The 13,184-nt window shown below is 41.1% G+C and overlaps 1 protein-coding gene across 1 annotated transcript in view; it reads right to left on the bottom strand.

Annotated features, from left to right (window-relative positions):
* Positions 1–767: 767 nt before the first annotated feature.
* MFN1 (mitofusin 1) overlaps positions 768–13,184 on the bottom strand; it is a 24,769-nt gene continuing 12,352 nt past the window's right edge. The window contains exons 9-17 of the mRNA XM_009696821.1: positions 10,208–10,329; positions 8,543–8,669; positions 8,060–8,164; positions 6,987–7,089; positions 5,864–6,093; positions 5,208–5,363; positions 4,481–4,677; positions 2,435–2,569; positions 768–1,491 (exon numbers count right to left, since the gene is read on the bottom strand). Coding sequence (XP_009695123.1) covers positions 1,422–1,491; positions 2,435–2,569; positions 4,481–4,677; positions 5,208–5,363; positions 5,864–6,093; positions 6,987–7,089; positions 8,060–8,164; positions 8,543–8,669; positions 10,208–10,329 — 1,245 coding nt within the window. The 3' untranslated portion in view covers positions 768–1,421. The remainder of the gene's footprint in view (positions 1,492–2,434; positions 2,570–4,480; positions 4,678–5,207; positions 5,364–5,863; positions 6,094–6,986; positions 7,090–8,059; positions 8,165–8,542; positions 8,670–10,207; positions 10,330–13,184) is intronic.

Here is a 13,184-nt window from a genome sequence, read left to right as displayed (position 1 = left end):
ACACCTCTAATGAAAGTTCAAGAGAGCCACGCTTGTGCTAGCACAGTCAGAAACAGACGCCAAAGTACACTGGTGACAACAATCTTCATCTTCAAATCATTAACTGCCTCTAGCATTAGATTTTAAATCTATTTCATTTTAAGATAGATAGCCCTTATTTACTGGAACAGCTAATCCCTACATCTTAGTTTTAAAGCTGAATATTTCATTTAGTCATGTTAACACTTCCATAAAAATATATAAATATTTGAAAAGGCTTTATCTTTTAAAATAAGTTATTTTTAAAAAGTCTAGTTAGAAAAATGTAGGTGTTTGTTGTTAAATGATTGCAGATGGCAACAGCAAAAACTTTTTTTTAAAAAAAGAGGCTTTGCATTGCTGGAGGCGAGCAAAGGTCAACTACTCCAACAACACCCCTGCCTTAAGTCTCACCTGGAGGAGACCTGGCCTACAGCAGAACCAAGGGCCTGTTTAGGCGATTGCACAAGTAAAAACTGTCAAACCCAGCCTCTCCTGGCTCTGTGCCTTCAGCGGTAGGAGCTCACGGTCAAGCCCCAGCACCCTAAGCTTCCCCACCCAACATGCAAAACCTGAGTCAAGCCCATCTGCTCAGCAAATGCTGCCTTGCCTGGACGCTGCAGCTTGGTGGCAGGGACACCCACCCCTGCAGCTCGCCTCAACCGGCCTGCCAGCAGTGCCCTCCTGGGCAAATGACCATTTTGCTACTTTACCAACTGCAAGAAAGCTGACAAGCTTGTTGAAATAGGTTTATTTTTTACTTTATCAATGCCATCTTGTCTAATTGTGGTAGCCAGAGGGGAAACAAGAGCCTACTGCATTTCATTAGCAAGTGCTCTGCAGTTTACTGTCATCTTCCATGTGAGGAAGCAGAACTGCTGCCCAACACAATTCCACTTGTTTTCAAAACAAGTCAAGAGTCCTCTCCCCATGCTGGAGTTTTTACACTTCCCTTCATGAAACAAAAACCACACACAGGAAAAAGCAGCATCCTCCATCCCTGGGTAATTCCTAAGCAACTGAAAACAGGAGACAGTGATAACTGTGATAAGCTCTCTCTCCCTGCATAAACTCCTGGATGCCAGGAAGCGAGAGTTGCCACTGCCAAATACTAACAAAAGCCAGTAAGGATTTGGGTTTTTATTGTCAAGTGCCCAAAGAAATTTAGTGTTCAAAGATAATTTTTAACCCCAAATCTGCAAAACAAATGTAACACTCAAGAGTACCACAGCTCTTCAGTTTGGTTCACCATCAGAGACCAAGTTTTACAGTAATTAACAAGTGTAATCAAAGTAACATTTAAAATATAAATCATTTCATGTGACTCCACAGAGGAGAAGTGTAATCTGTAAAATTTCTACTCTGTCCTACAAAGGATCACCAGGAAAGTTAGCAATGCTGTTTTATTTACTCTTTTGAAGAAAATGTTTTGTAAAGCGATCTAGTTCATTCTCAAGGTGAATGGCTTTATTTCTGTAAAACAAACAAAAGCAATGCATTTACTTCCATGCAGTAACGTCACAGAGAAGGCAGAATCAACATCGGTGTTTAATTTCTATTCCTCCATTCCTGAAACCCACAGCACTAAGAAAACCTAAACGTGCTCTGGTCAGAGCCTCGGACATTGCGAGTGGGGGACCTGCCGAGGCAGCAGAAGGCTCCCAGCGACCTGCCTCACGTTTCCTTTTCCCCAAAGGCTGTGCCAGGTCCATCCGGGACTGCCCCGGTTCTGGCCTTGCCTTTCAATGTTTAATTTGGGAGAGGTTCTGCAATTTTGCAAGCAGGGCATTGCGCAGGGTTGCTCACACAGGCTGTTCTTGCAGCACACCATGCCACGGGGCGTGCACTCTGGGGCCAGACGTTCATCCCATCGTGGTCTCTGCCAAGAGGCAGCCCACAGCCAGGGCAGGCTTACAGCAGGGGGACAAGGACATGAAACTAAGGCTGAGCCTGCTCCCAAGTCCCTAAACCACCAGTTGCTGGAAGTTTCTCATCTGTAAACACCTATTACCGGAACTAAAAGAAAACCAGTATTGCACTGAATGACTCAACACAGTACAGCTGCTCTGGTGTTCTCCTACAGGAAGTGTTCTTTGGGAAGGTGCCACCCTAATTTACCTACAGAAGATTAATACTCTTGAGAAAGCCATCTCTCCCATACAATAGAGAGAGACAAAGGTAAAAGATGACCTAAGAAAGAATATTTTTGGAGCTTTGCTCATTCACCTAGGTAGAAGCATACATTTATTTAACTTAACCAGCGCTGTTCAGTTACAAGTAAAGAAAATAGGTATTGCTGCACGCCCTTCTGCACCTGCGCCTACCTCATTTCAACCTGAAAGTAAGAGCAAGCACCAACCTTGCTGAAGTCGGCAGGGGTAGGAATCTGCTTGTGGCCAGTCACACCCAGACTTACCTCAGGTGCTTGGAGTTGCTCTGTATGTTCTCCAGCTGATCTATTTCTTTGGAAAGCCTATCGATTTCTTTTTCCAGGTTTTTCTGGGTAATATCCACCTGCTGACAGAGCCGAGCAAAGGTAGTGGCCATTTCCCTAAAGGGAAAACAAGTTCGTAATCATGACTTACAGAATTCTGTGCTACAAAAAAAAAATAAAATTTCACAGGGCGTTGCAGTGTGCAATAGAAAACAGCAATCAAAGTCTCCAGCTGTTAAGGGATTATAGAATAGCAGAAAGCAGGAGAATTATGTATTTTTTAAATTAAAAAAAGAAACCTTAAACATACAAAATGCACCTCAGTCTATGCCAACCTCACGTCTGGCAATTTTTCACTGCACATCAACAGGTACAAGTCCGAGATGGGGGCTGTGGCGGTAACAGGTGCTGGAGCAGCCCCGTGCCAAGCTCAGCGCCCTGCTCACGGGGAACACGGGGACTCTGCAGGGTGAGGGCGCCCCACTCGTGCTGGAGGACTCTGCAGGGTGAGGGTGCCCCAGTTGCGCTGAGGCACCCGACCCTACTTGCCTCCTCAGCCACCTGCTCTCAACCTGAGTTCCAAGACCCCTTACACAAAGGGGAAAAAAACCCCAGCTACCACCCCGGGCCAGCAACCAGCCTCTCCCCTAGGAGAGGGGAGATCTCCTCTCCTCTCCGCTTCACCTCACTGGGGCACTGGTTTGAGTCGAGCTCTTCCATGTCCTCACAGAGACACACAGCTGCTGGACACGGGGGATGATTCTCCTTCCTCTGCTGAAGCTGAACTTTCTATTAGTGAAGTATTCCCTGGGCTACACAGGAGAGCTGTTCTGCACCCTGGTGGTTAGAGGTCTCATTTAGCAGGCCTAATTTTCTGAAATAATAATTTAATCAAAACAAACTCTTTCAACAGGAGAGGCTGAGGGAGACAGTGACCCAGACGTTACTTTGCAGACACCAGCAGAAAAGGATCTGGGAAAGAGACACACACACACACACAAAAAAGGAACAGTTCATAGTGAAGGAGTTGGGGCCCCAGGAGAAAGGAGGATGTTGTGAGTGTCTTGGTTGCTCAACTAAACAAAAGAAAGTCTTTTGTCATTTAGCTAGCCAGAATGGCTGCAAGATAAAGAGGCTCCGGGACAATCTCACTTTAGACAACAGCCTTGAAGGACATGGTCTACGTGATCCCAGAACTGAGTTTGAGCAGAAGTAAAGGTCAGTCAGCAGACATAGCGAAGAAGACTACAAGCCTTCATCTGAAGACCCCGATGACCACCTAAAGACCACCAGGGAAGATGACTGCATATGCCGATCAGACATTTGCATATATTAATGAATTCCAGGATTTCTCATGCTTATGTAAATGAGTTCTTGGAAATCCTATGAATAACTACAGTATATTATCTCTGAAAGTTTACCAAATCATTGAAGCACTCATGGTGGAGCAACCCCCACTGCTGTCCAGCGCTGCAATACAGGATGCCTGCTTAATAACACTTTGGTGTTAATGAGTTTCATTATGTCAGACTCCTAGCTTCCCACTTCGGTGGGGAAAGTTAGAAAGCAAGGGGGTTTGGATGTTACCGATCTTTGTATCAATAAAGGCTCGTAAGTTCCTGTTCTGCAGTGCAGAAGAGCCAGGACTGGCTGCTTAGAACTCAACCATGCCAACCCTTAGGCAGAACAACTGCTCACCATTAAAGTGACTTGGGGCTGAAGCATTGCTAATCTAAAAGCAGACCAATTCAGCCTCCACTAGAACTGAGCCAACTCCCACGTCTTCATAGTAAGAAGCTGGACCAAGGGAGGACACATCTTAAGACTAACTCTCATATGTACGCACAGAGACGTATGTATTGACCTTTTCAGGTCGTATTTCAAAAACTCCCTCATAATCAATGCCAAGGGACACTAAAGCTGCCTTCCCACATTATGCCCAGCCAGTCCCCACTCCCAGGACACCCCAGTACCGCACCGACATGGATTTCCTATCCTAGCAAGGGGCACCACCAGTGTGATACTTACTGTTGCACCTGATGGCTGCAATTAGCACTTGTAAGGCTGACGATCATCTGCAGCTTTTCAGTAGCATAGTTTACAAACTGCTGTTTAAAGGCTCTCTCTTTCGCTTTTGTGGTCCAAGTTAGCCTCTCATAAAGATACAACAACCCATACATGCTTAAGGAAAGAGAGATGAGTTTCCAGCCTACTGTTCTCCAAATCTGAAAAAGAGGATTCTTCATTAGCTTAAGTAAGTTACCCTACAAAATAAAATCTAATTCCACCCATTCTTCTTTTTAATCATCTTTACAGCCCTTTCACCAGATCAGTTTAAGAAAATATATTATTTCCATATTATTATTGCAGAGCACTACAGCTATATTCAAATGAGCTAGGAACCCAGTGGCATGGAGAATATGCAGGTTGCAGAAGCCTCACTGGTTTTTCATGAAGGAGGAAGGAGAAAGCAAAGCTCCCACTAAATCCAAACTGAGTGAGGCACCATCGAATCATCCTTTAATTCAGATACCGAACATAGGCATATGGCATAGAGAATATGTCCAACTATCCTCAGAGTAATTAGACTAATTTTGTCACTACAAACTGACTGCAGGTATCCAGTGTATACCACACGTGCTCATCCAGCCGGTGTTAAGTCCGTCAGTGCTTCATGTCGCACCCTGAACAGGAAAGATCAGCTTAACCTCTGCCATCACTTCTAAGGACTGTGAATGTTGCTAATAGTACTTGCCACTCCGCCAACAACGATGATGCTCATAGAGGTCCGTGATGTCAGTGAAGCTAAACTCATTACCAAAGGAACCACAAAATCATTGTGCGATACGTTCTCTGGAGTTACGGCAGGAAGGCTGGCAGCAGACGGGGTGGTAGCTAAAGGACGAGGGATCTAGGAGAGTGGAATATGGCAGCCTGAGTAAAAAGCATTAAGGAACTACACAGCAGATTGGTTTTATTTCATTTTCATATATTCAGGGTTTGATTTACTTAAGGAAAGTCTTCAGCACAGAAAGCTGAACAATGCTCCTGGTAAGCAGTGGAGGTTTTGACAGTTCCTTGCCCAACAGGGACTGGGTTAGAATAAGGGTTCTATGTAGGACTGGCTCTGCCGTAAGGAGCCAGAAGTTACAAATGAAAAGGTTACCCAAAGGGCTCAATCCAGAGGAAAGGAAAACTCAGGTAACAGCTGCAGAAAGTTTAGGGGAGTTTTTTTTGTTCCATTCTAACCCTGAATACAATCCAATAAAAACAATCCTCACCAAAAATATTTCACACAAAGGGACTAGAGAAAAGTAGCAGCAAGCATGTAAATAGTAGAGGCAAAATCAATATATTCTCATCAAGGCAGAACAAGGCACTTATTTGTCAGGCTAATCATTAAACACTCACTTGTACATTTGGATCTGCTAGTCCAAACAGTACTCTCTGAGCTTGTTTAGGACCCAAGAAACGGTTTACAAGTGAAGTCCATCCCAAGGAAAAGTGGAACATGATATCCTCTTGAAAATCTGCACACAGACTATGACAGTTTAGATCATAGCTAAGGTCAAACCTCCTGCATGGAATTAGCAAGTGGAGCTGATTCTGAGCACCAGAAGGCAACAACGGTTTCAGATTTTCTAGAAATAAAACAGAATAGTAAAGATGAATTATCATTAAAAGCTTTACAGCATATTCACAAGTAGCATCCTTGCACTGCCAACCACGTTTGTGAACTCCAAGAATCTAAAATTACCAATTTATTTATTTATTTGTAAAATTGGTAGGCATTTCACCAGTATTGATCCTAACAGAATAGACAATTTATTGCTGTGATACAAGAAAACAGTCACGCAAAATCAACCCATAGCGAAAGCACTGCTGGAAAAAATGGTCAAATTAACTGAAAGACCTCTATCAACGGTCAAAAGATAAGGATGGACTAAGAAAAAGTTGGTTTATCCAGCAGTTCTGTGGTGCTGTACAGAAAAGGCAACATTACTGCATAAGACGACAAAAGGCTTCATGTAATTTCATGATCTTGCTCTGAATCTTTTATTACTTTGTGAAACTATCCTGTTTTCCACTCAGAATCTGGACGGACCTAGGGAGAGGATTATACTACAGAAACATTATCTAACAATTAGTGTATTTCATATATCTGTTGTGGAAGCCAAAAGTTTAAATAGGTTTATAAAAGAATTGGACAAGTTCCCAGAGGACAGTTCCATTACTGCTTAAACCATTAATCCAGATGCAGTATCTTGGCTTAGAAGTCCCTAAATTGGGGATGGATCACTGTATTTACCCTGGTTCATTATTCTTCTCCCCAAGCATCTGTTACTGGTTAGTATCAGAGATAGGCTACCAAGCTGAACAGACACTCGGTCTTGATCTAGGATGGCTTTTCCTTTATCATTTTACAGTGTTAATGTTCAACCACGAGCAGAAAGAAAATCTTTTTAAAAGCACGTTTTCTTAAATTGTCTTCCTCTAAACAGAGAGTCTTAACATTCCTCCTCCCTCATCTTACCAATCATCTCCTGCTGCGACTGATGCATTGACTGATTGACTTCACTGGAGCAACGATCAGCCAGGTTCCTTCCTAGGCCATCTTCTATATGTTTGTTCAGTTCCTGAAGTTTTAGTAAAAAATATATGCTCATCAATTTATATTTAGCTAATCAATTACATTATTCAGAGCAGAGATATGTTAAACACTAAGCATTGCTATTTACACCGGGAAGAAAAGCATGTTACCATGGAAATACTGTGCTTTTAAATTACACATTGTGACTGAAAACCTAACTAAAATGACACAGGAAAGATTGTTCTAAGACTGTAACCATTAAAAGGCACATGGAAAAGTCTGTATTTTCAATAAACAGTGACACTGAAAAGCATACCATTACCATACTGCCCTGCAAAGCTGTCATCATTTGATGGGAGCCAATTTTACTGCTCTGCACAAAGATAAACCAATCCCACCGACTCCCCTGGAGATCTGCTCTGGACATTCTGCAGAGCTGGGACGGCACAGACCGTCCTGAAAATGCAGCCCTCCCAGCTGATCGACAAGGCTGAAACAGGTGGGAGTTACAGCAGTCATTCATTAGCAGCAAAGTCGGAACATATGAGGCAAACGCTTACAGGTGTATGCTCCTTTAAAATACTAAGTTTGAGGAGGATTTTATAGAAGTTTGATAAAAACTGCTTATTTTCTTTAAAAAATTTGTAAAAAACATAGTGTTGGGTATTTGCAAGCTCATTTTATTTTTGGATCTCTTTCATTTTAGGCGTAGTGAAAATTGTTTATGTAAGGTCTTTATTTACTAGAAGTGAAGACTCCAAATCAGGATGTCGGTTTCAGTAACCACTCTAGTAAAAAGACAGTTGAAACAATATTTCTTTCCAAGAACAAAGCAGAAAATATTTTCAACCTTTTCCAGTTCTAGGTAGACAGAGATATGCATACATCAAAAAGTAAAAATCCTGCAATGCTTGAACAAAGTGTCACATAAAATGCTATGCAAATTATGAAAATATAGAAATGGAAGTTAAAGGAAAGACAAAGAGCTTGGCTTCAAACCATGCAAGAAAACTTACTGTCTTATAGAGCTTCAATACTTGAGGAGAAGGGTGAAAATCTGAATAAAATTCATCAACTAAAACTGAAAGTCGGCAAATCTCATCCGTCATGGCAGAGGAGACCTGGAAGAATGCGGTAAATACATAAAATGTTTCTCCTACCTTTTCCAGCCACAGTGAAAACAGACTACTGCATTAAGTGTTACAATAAATTATTCCGTTACCTGATAGTCAGGAAGGATTGCCATTCTGAGGTTTTTTGTTTAGTTGGTTGCTTGGTTTTGTGGGGTTACCTGATAGTCAGGAAGGATTGCCATTTTGAGGTTTTTTGTTTAGTTGGTTGGTTGGTTTTGTGTTTTTTTGTGGGGTTTTTTATATTGGAAAAGGAACATATTAGACATTTCAAACATACTTCATAAGATGGGTGGGCACCTAAAGGAGCTGCCTTACAGAAGAGGCAACACTTGAATCTGGGAGATTTTTCACACTGCCATTACTTACTTTATTTTCTACCTCCTCAGTAACATGTTTGATTTTTTCCTTAGTATCTTCTGTCAAAATGTTCAGCTGATTTCGAACAAAGTCCAATCTATCCTTCTGATCTTCTCGCTCTTCCATCGAATGGACTCTAATGTAGCAGAAAGGAAATCACCATCACCAGCAGGTATTCTCCCAGTAAGGAAACAAGCCCCGTAAGTGGGCACGGACCACCTAGCTAATGGTTTACTGAGCAGCCAAAAAGAATCCAAAGTGACATCGGCCAAACAAAGCAGAAGCACTGTTTCAAAATGACTGCAATATAGATATTAAGTTTACAGGCGCATTTAAAGGCTGCATCAACCAAACATAACTCAACCTACTGGGTTTTGATATCTTCACAAAAACAGCATTTGGAGTTGGAATTGTTACCTCTGTACATAATTACAACTAGAAAAGGTGCAGGGAATCAGGGGCCTTTAATACTTAAGTCTATCCTGATTTAAAAATTAAAAAAAAAAAAAAAAAAGGAGGATAAATCTGATCAAACTGTCCTACTGCTGCTCACCAGCACCACTCAACTATTCCTTAACAGTGACATGGTCTGATGACCCTGCAAAGTAAAAAGGGAGGCAACAGAAACCAACCTTGTCACAAACAACTCTCTTCAGAAGTCCTCGACCTACCATTTAAGTAAAAATTGCTTAAAATGTAAAGCAGTTATACCTTGAAGGGCCAGCAGAAACATCAAACAGCAATTCAGATTAAAAGGGGTCACTACACAGGTTTTGGCAGGTCAATTGACAGAAAGAATAAAACATCAGAGTATTTTCAAATGTTTCACAGCATGTTTTCATAGGATCTGACAATGTGAGACAAGTCAGTATGTAAACACGCAGTTTGTAAAAGCTGATATATTCAGGAAGATGAGTGTGTTTGACAGGCACAGTGGAGTCTGTTGAAACATAAAGACACACTATTAACAGACACAGAAAGGAGACGGATCAAAGGATTAAACACGACAGCAAGTTCACCGTGAACAAGAGAGAGGAGGTAGCAACATAAGTGAGGAAAAAAACTATACATATTCAAACCTCAAAGAATATACGAAACTATCAGAGTAGATGAGCTGCTATCATTAGCACTAAAAGGATTACATGAGCAAAGAGAAAATAAAGATATTTAAGGATACAATCTGGAAAGGGCCAAAGGTCAAGCCTCTGTTAGCTTGGGCTCTTCTCACCCCTTAGGGTATTCTAACCACCCGCAAATTAAAGTGTCTGCATCCTCCCATTTATTTTCTCAGTGTTACTCTTAACAAAAAACTGAGGTAAAGCAGGCCCAAACATCACCTCTGAAATGCTGGATACAGCTAGAAAAACTGAAAATTTCTAATATTTTTGAAAAAAAGATTTGAAAGCACAGACTGCCTTTGTAACTGTAGATCAGGAATGAAGAATAACAGAGTAAACCAAGATCCCCATACAGAAGTCACAGACCAAGGACAAGACTGAGCGGTGCAAGTGACCAGTAGTAAGACCAACACACCAGAGAAATTCTACTTCTTACCAAGCAAGAAAAGTGAATTTTCAAGTCCATAACGGCGCAAGAAAACCACCAGCATAGAAATGGCTCCTCAGAGGATTTGGAGAAACCAAAGCCAACCAGCCCTCCAACCAACCAACCTACCTTTTCTCTGCTGCTGCTACGTTTATGGCGTCCATAATGTTTTTCACAGTATCTATTATCTGTTTAGCTCTGATAGTGTGCTGCTCAAACTTGGTTTTCACGGCTGACTGCGAGATACACTCCTGCGAGGGGCCCAAGCCACAACACATTACTGCAATTCCATGCCAACACATTCAGGAATTTCACTGTCAGAAAGCACATGCTGCTAATTTTACCATGAACTTAAACCAACGGGAAATGAAAAAGGTGAAAGTATGTAGAAATCAAAAGAGAACAGAACTGAAATTTCACATGAGTCTATAGCAGCAAATCTGTACCTTCGTGTTCATTCACAGTAATGTGCATAGGTTTTTATTCTTTTAAAATAAATTAACAGTGTAAAGGAAAAAGAAAACTCAGATGAATACGTAAGAAAGATTTATCTCTTCAGAAAATTTTCCAAACTCTGTTTGGAATTATAAATGTCTAACGTGAATCCTGGCAATATTGCCTGGTTTGAGTTTTCTTTGTTGCAATACATATTCTTCGTTTCAAGAAGCAATTCTGTCAATAAAATTTGACATGCTCATGTCAATACTGACCATCCAGGAACAAAGTATACAATTACGAATAAGAAACAAGGATTATCTCACAGGATTAACAGAAAAGTTGTTAAGTAGTCCTTAAAATATTAGCTTATTTGCAGATTATTGAACTGTTAATTGAATGAGTAGAGTATGCTCTAAAGATACAATTTCTAATCAATCTTCAATCTTGAATATTGTACAGCCATTCAGAAACTATAGGACATTGATTGAAGAGATATACAAATGTTCAGTTTGGGCAAAAGCAAATCAGTTGTCATAAGCCATAAATTAAGACTTTGACTTTTTTCAAGCAACTGCACATCCTGAGTTATGTAGCCAAATAAATGCTGTCAGAATTCAACCTGCACTAAGTCACCACAAAGTAGCAACATCATCTGTGTTTGAGGGGAAGAAAGCAAGCAGCTGGTTTCCTTGTACCAGATCTATGTTTTTTTTAACTTGTTCTCAATCTATGGATGCACCTTTCACACCACAAGCAGGTTTAGGCACCTTTTGAAAGACTTGCCTATGACCTTAGCATATGCTATAATAACAAATTTCAGCTATCTGAAAATAATAGATCAAAACAAAAGAAACAAAATGGTTAAAAAATATTCCCTGTTCCTCGATGAAGCAGATCTAGAAATCAGCAATGAAAGGCCAGAGTTTCATAAATATCAGCACATTGTAAGAGCTAGACACAGAGGAAAGAGCCTTCCCAACATTAGTATGCAGTAGATTAAAAGGATGACAGTCACTCACAACACAATCAGAAAATCCAAGTTAGAGCACTAGGAAAAACACAGAGGTTAGTTAAATGACTGGGAAAGATAAGAGGGAGACAGCAACAGTTTTGCTGTTAGTCTGTAAATAAGTATTTATCGAAACAAAGAAAACAGGTACGTTTCAAGTGTAACCAAAACCAGTCACCTTCCAGCCCACTTCCAGTATAGTAAGATAGTCTTTAAGTGCACGGCTTGTTACATTCCCCCGTTCAGTGTTAGGGAAGGACTCCGCAGTGCTGTACTACTTCAGGCTCTGTTATTCACTCCAATTTACAGGCAGAACTACCATTCCATCCTGCCTCCCTCCTCCACTCCTCCCCATACCATTTCTGTTACCAGTTTTTTAAAGAAACTTGGGAAACACTACAACCTGAGGCGTAGTGGGGTTTGGTTTTATGTATAACATACGCTGAGGACTACTGCACACACTGCACTGTGCGTGCACTTCTTTGCTGTTTCGATAAAGCATTTTTATGTATCTCGTTGTGAAATTTCAGAAGAGACATACACAGACTACTTTCTGTTATTCCACAATATAAAAAACCAGAAATGATCCACTAATTCAACCCTGTCCTTTAAGACTGTATATCTTTTTTCCTTTGCTGTAATACAGCTGACATATATGATATGCTACTATGTGAATCTCTAAAATCTTAATTTCACCACTGCTTACAAGTGTTTCTAGTAATGCCTGGACCAGTTTTTCTTTTAGCAACTTTAACCACCCTGTGGTTTGCAGAAAAATATATCTATTTTTGGAATGCCTTTTGACCTCACACAAAAGTAAACATAAATGTAGATACAAACTTCTCCAAAATGGTCCAAATTTTTCCCATATCACAAGAAATTAGCACTGATGGGTTGCTTCTAGATTTTTTTTTTTTTTTTTTTTAAGATTCTAGCTATACTAAGCTCGTAGGATGAGTAGGCTTTCCCATCAGGGAACTGATACCAAAATCAAGAATGTGGAAGTACTGGAGAAGTAACAGTTCCTCTTCTCAGCCAACGTGGAAAAGAAGAAGAAGCCGTCCAATTTTAGCAAAGACAATAGCAGGGTGAGAGAATCCAGGAGGAGCAAAACCAGCAGATACAGCCAGTGGGAACACGGAACATGTAGATGGGTTTATAAACAAGGTCATGAGATAGCTTAGAGACGTGAACTGGATGAAAGAGAGCGAGGGATGTTTGTAAAGTCCGAGCAGGGCACCTGAACAGGGACAAGGAGCTAAAGGCAAGACAGACAGAGGCAGGGAAGGGGTCAGTGTTTGATGAGGACAGACAGAAGCATCTGTGCTCTTGTCCCTTCCTTTTCACAGACCAGAGTGTAATTCAAGAGTCTTCGGACTTGCAGCTCTGTCAGGAAACAGAGTAAATGCAAAGCGCTTTAGCCAGAAGTCCTTAGGCTGTACTCATGGCTATACAGCACGTGAATTTGGTCTAGCAGTGCATAAAGCACGGCATCAAGTAGGATTAGTCCCCCAGACTGAACACAGAAAATTCTACCTGATGTACAATATTCCTCATTAATATATGAGCCTAGTGCTGGTAAACATAGCTGATGACAATACTACGCTGATGTCAGTACTTTATCGGCTCGAGTGACAGTAATTTGAGTATTAGGTCTGA

Source organism: Cariama cristata, unplaced genomic scaffold (genome assembly GCF_000690535.1).
Source record: "Cariama cristata isolate BGI_N322 unplaced genomic scaffold, ASM69053v1 scaffold5783, whole genome shotgun sequence".
NCBI classification, from domain to species: Eukaryota; Metazoa; Chordata; class Aves; order Cariamiformes; family Cariamidae; genus Cariama; species Cariama cristata.
Note: the sequence above shows the minus strand (reverse complement) of the source record. Positions and strands in the feature narration are given on the sequence as shown.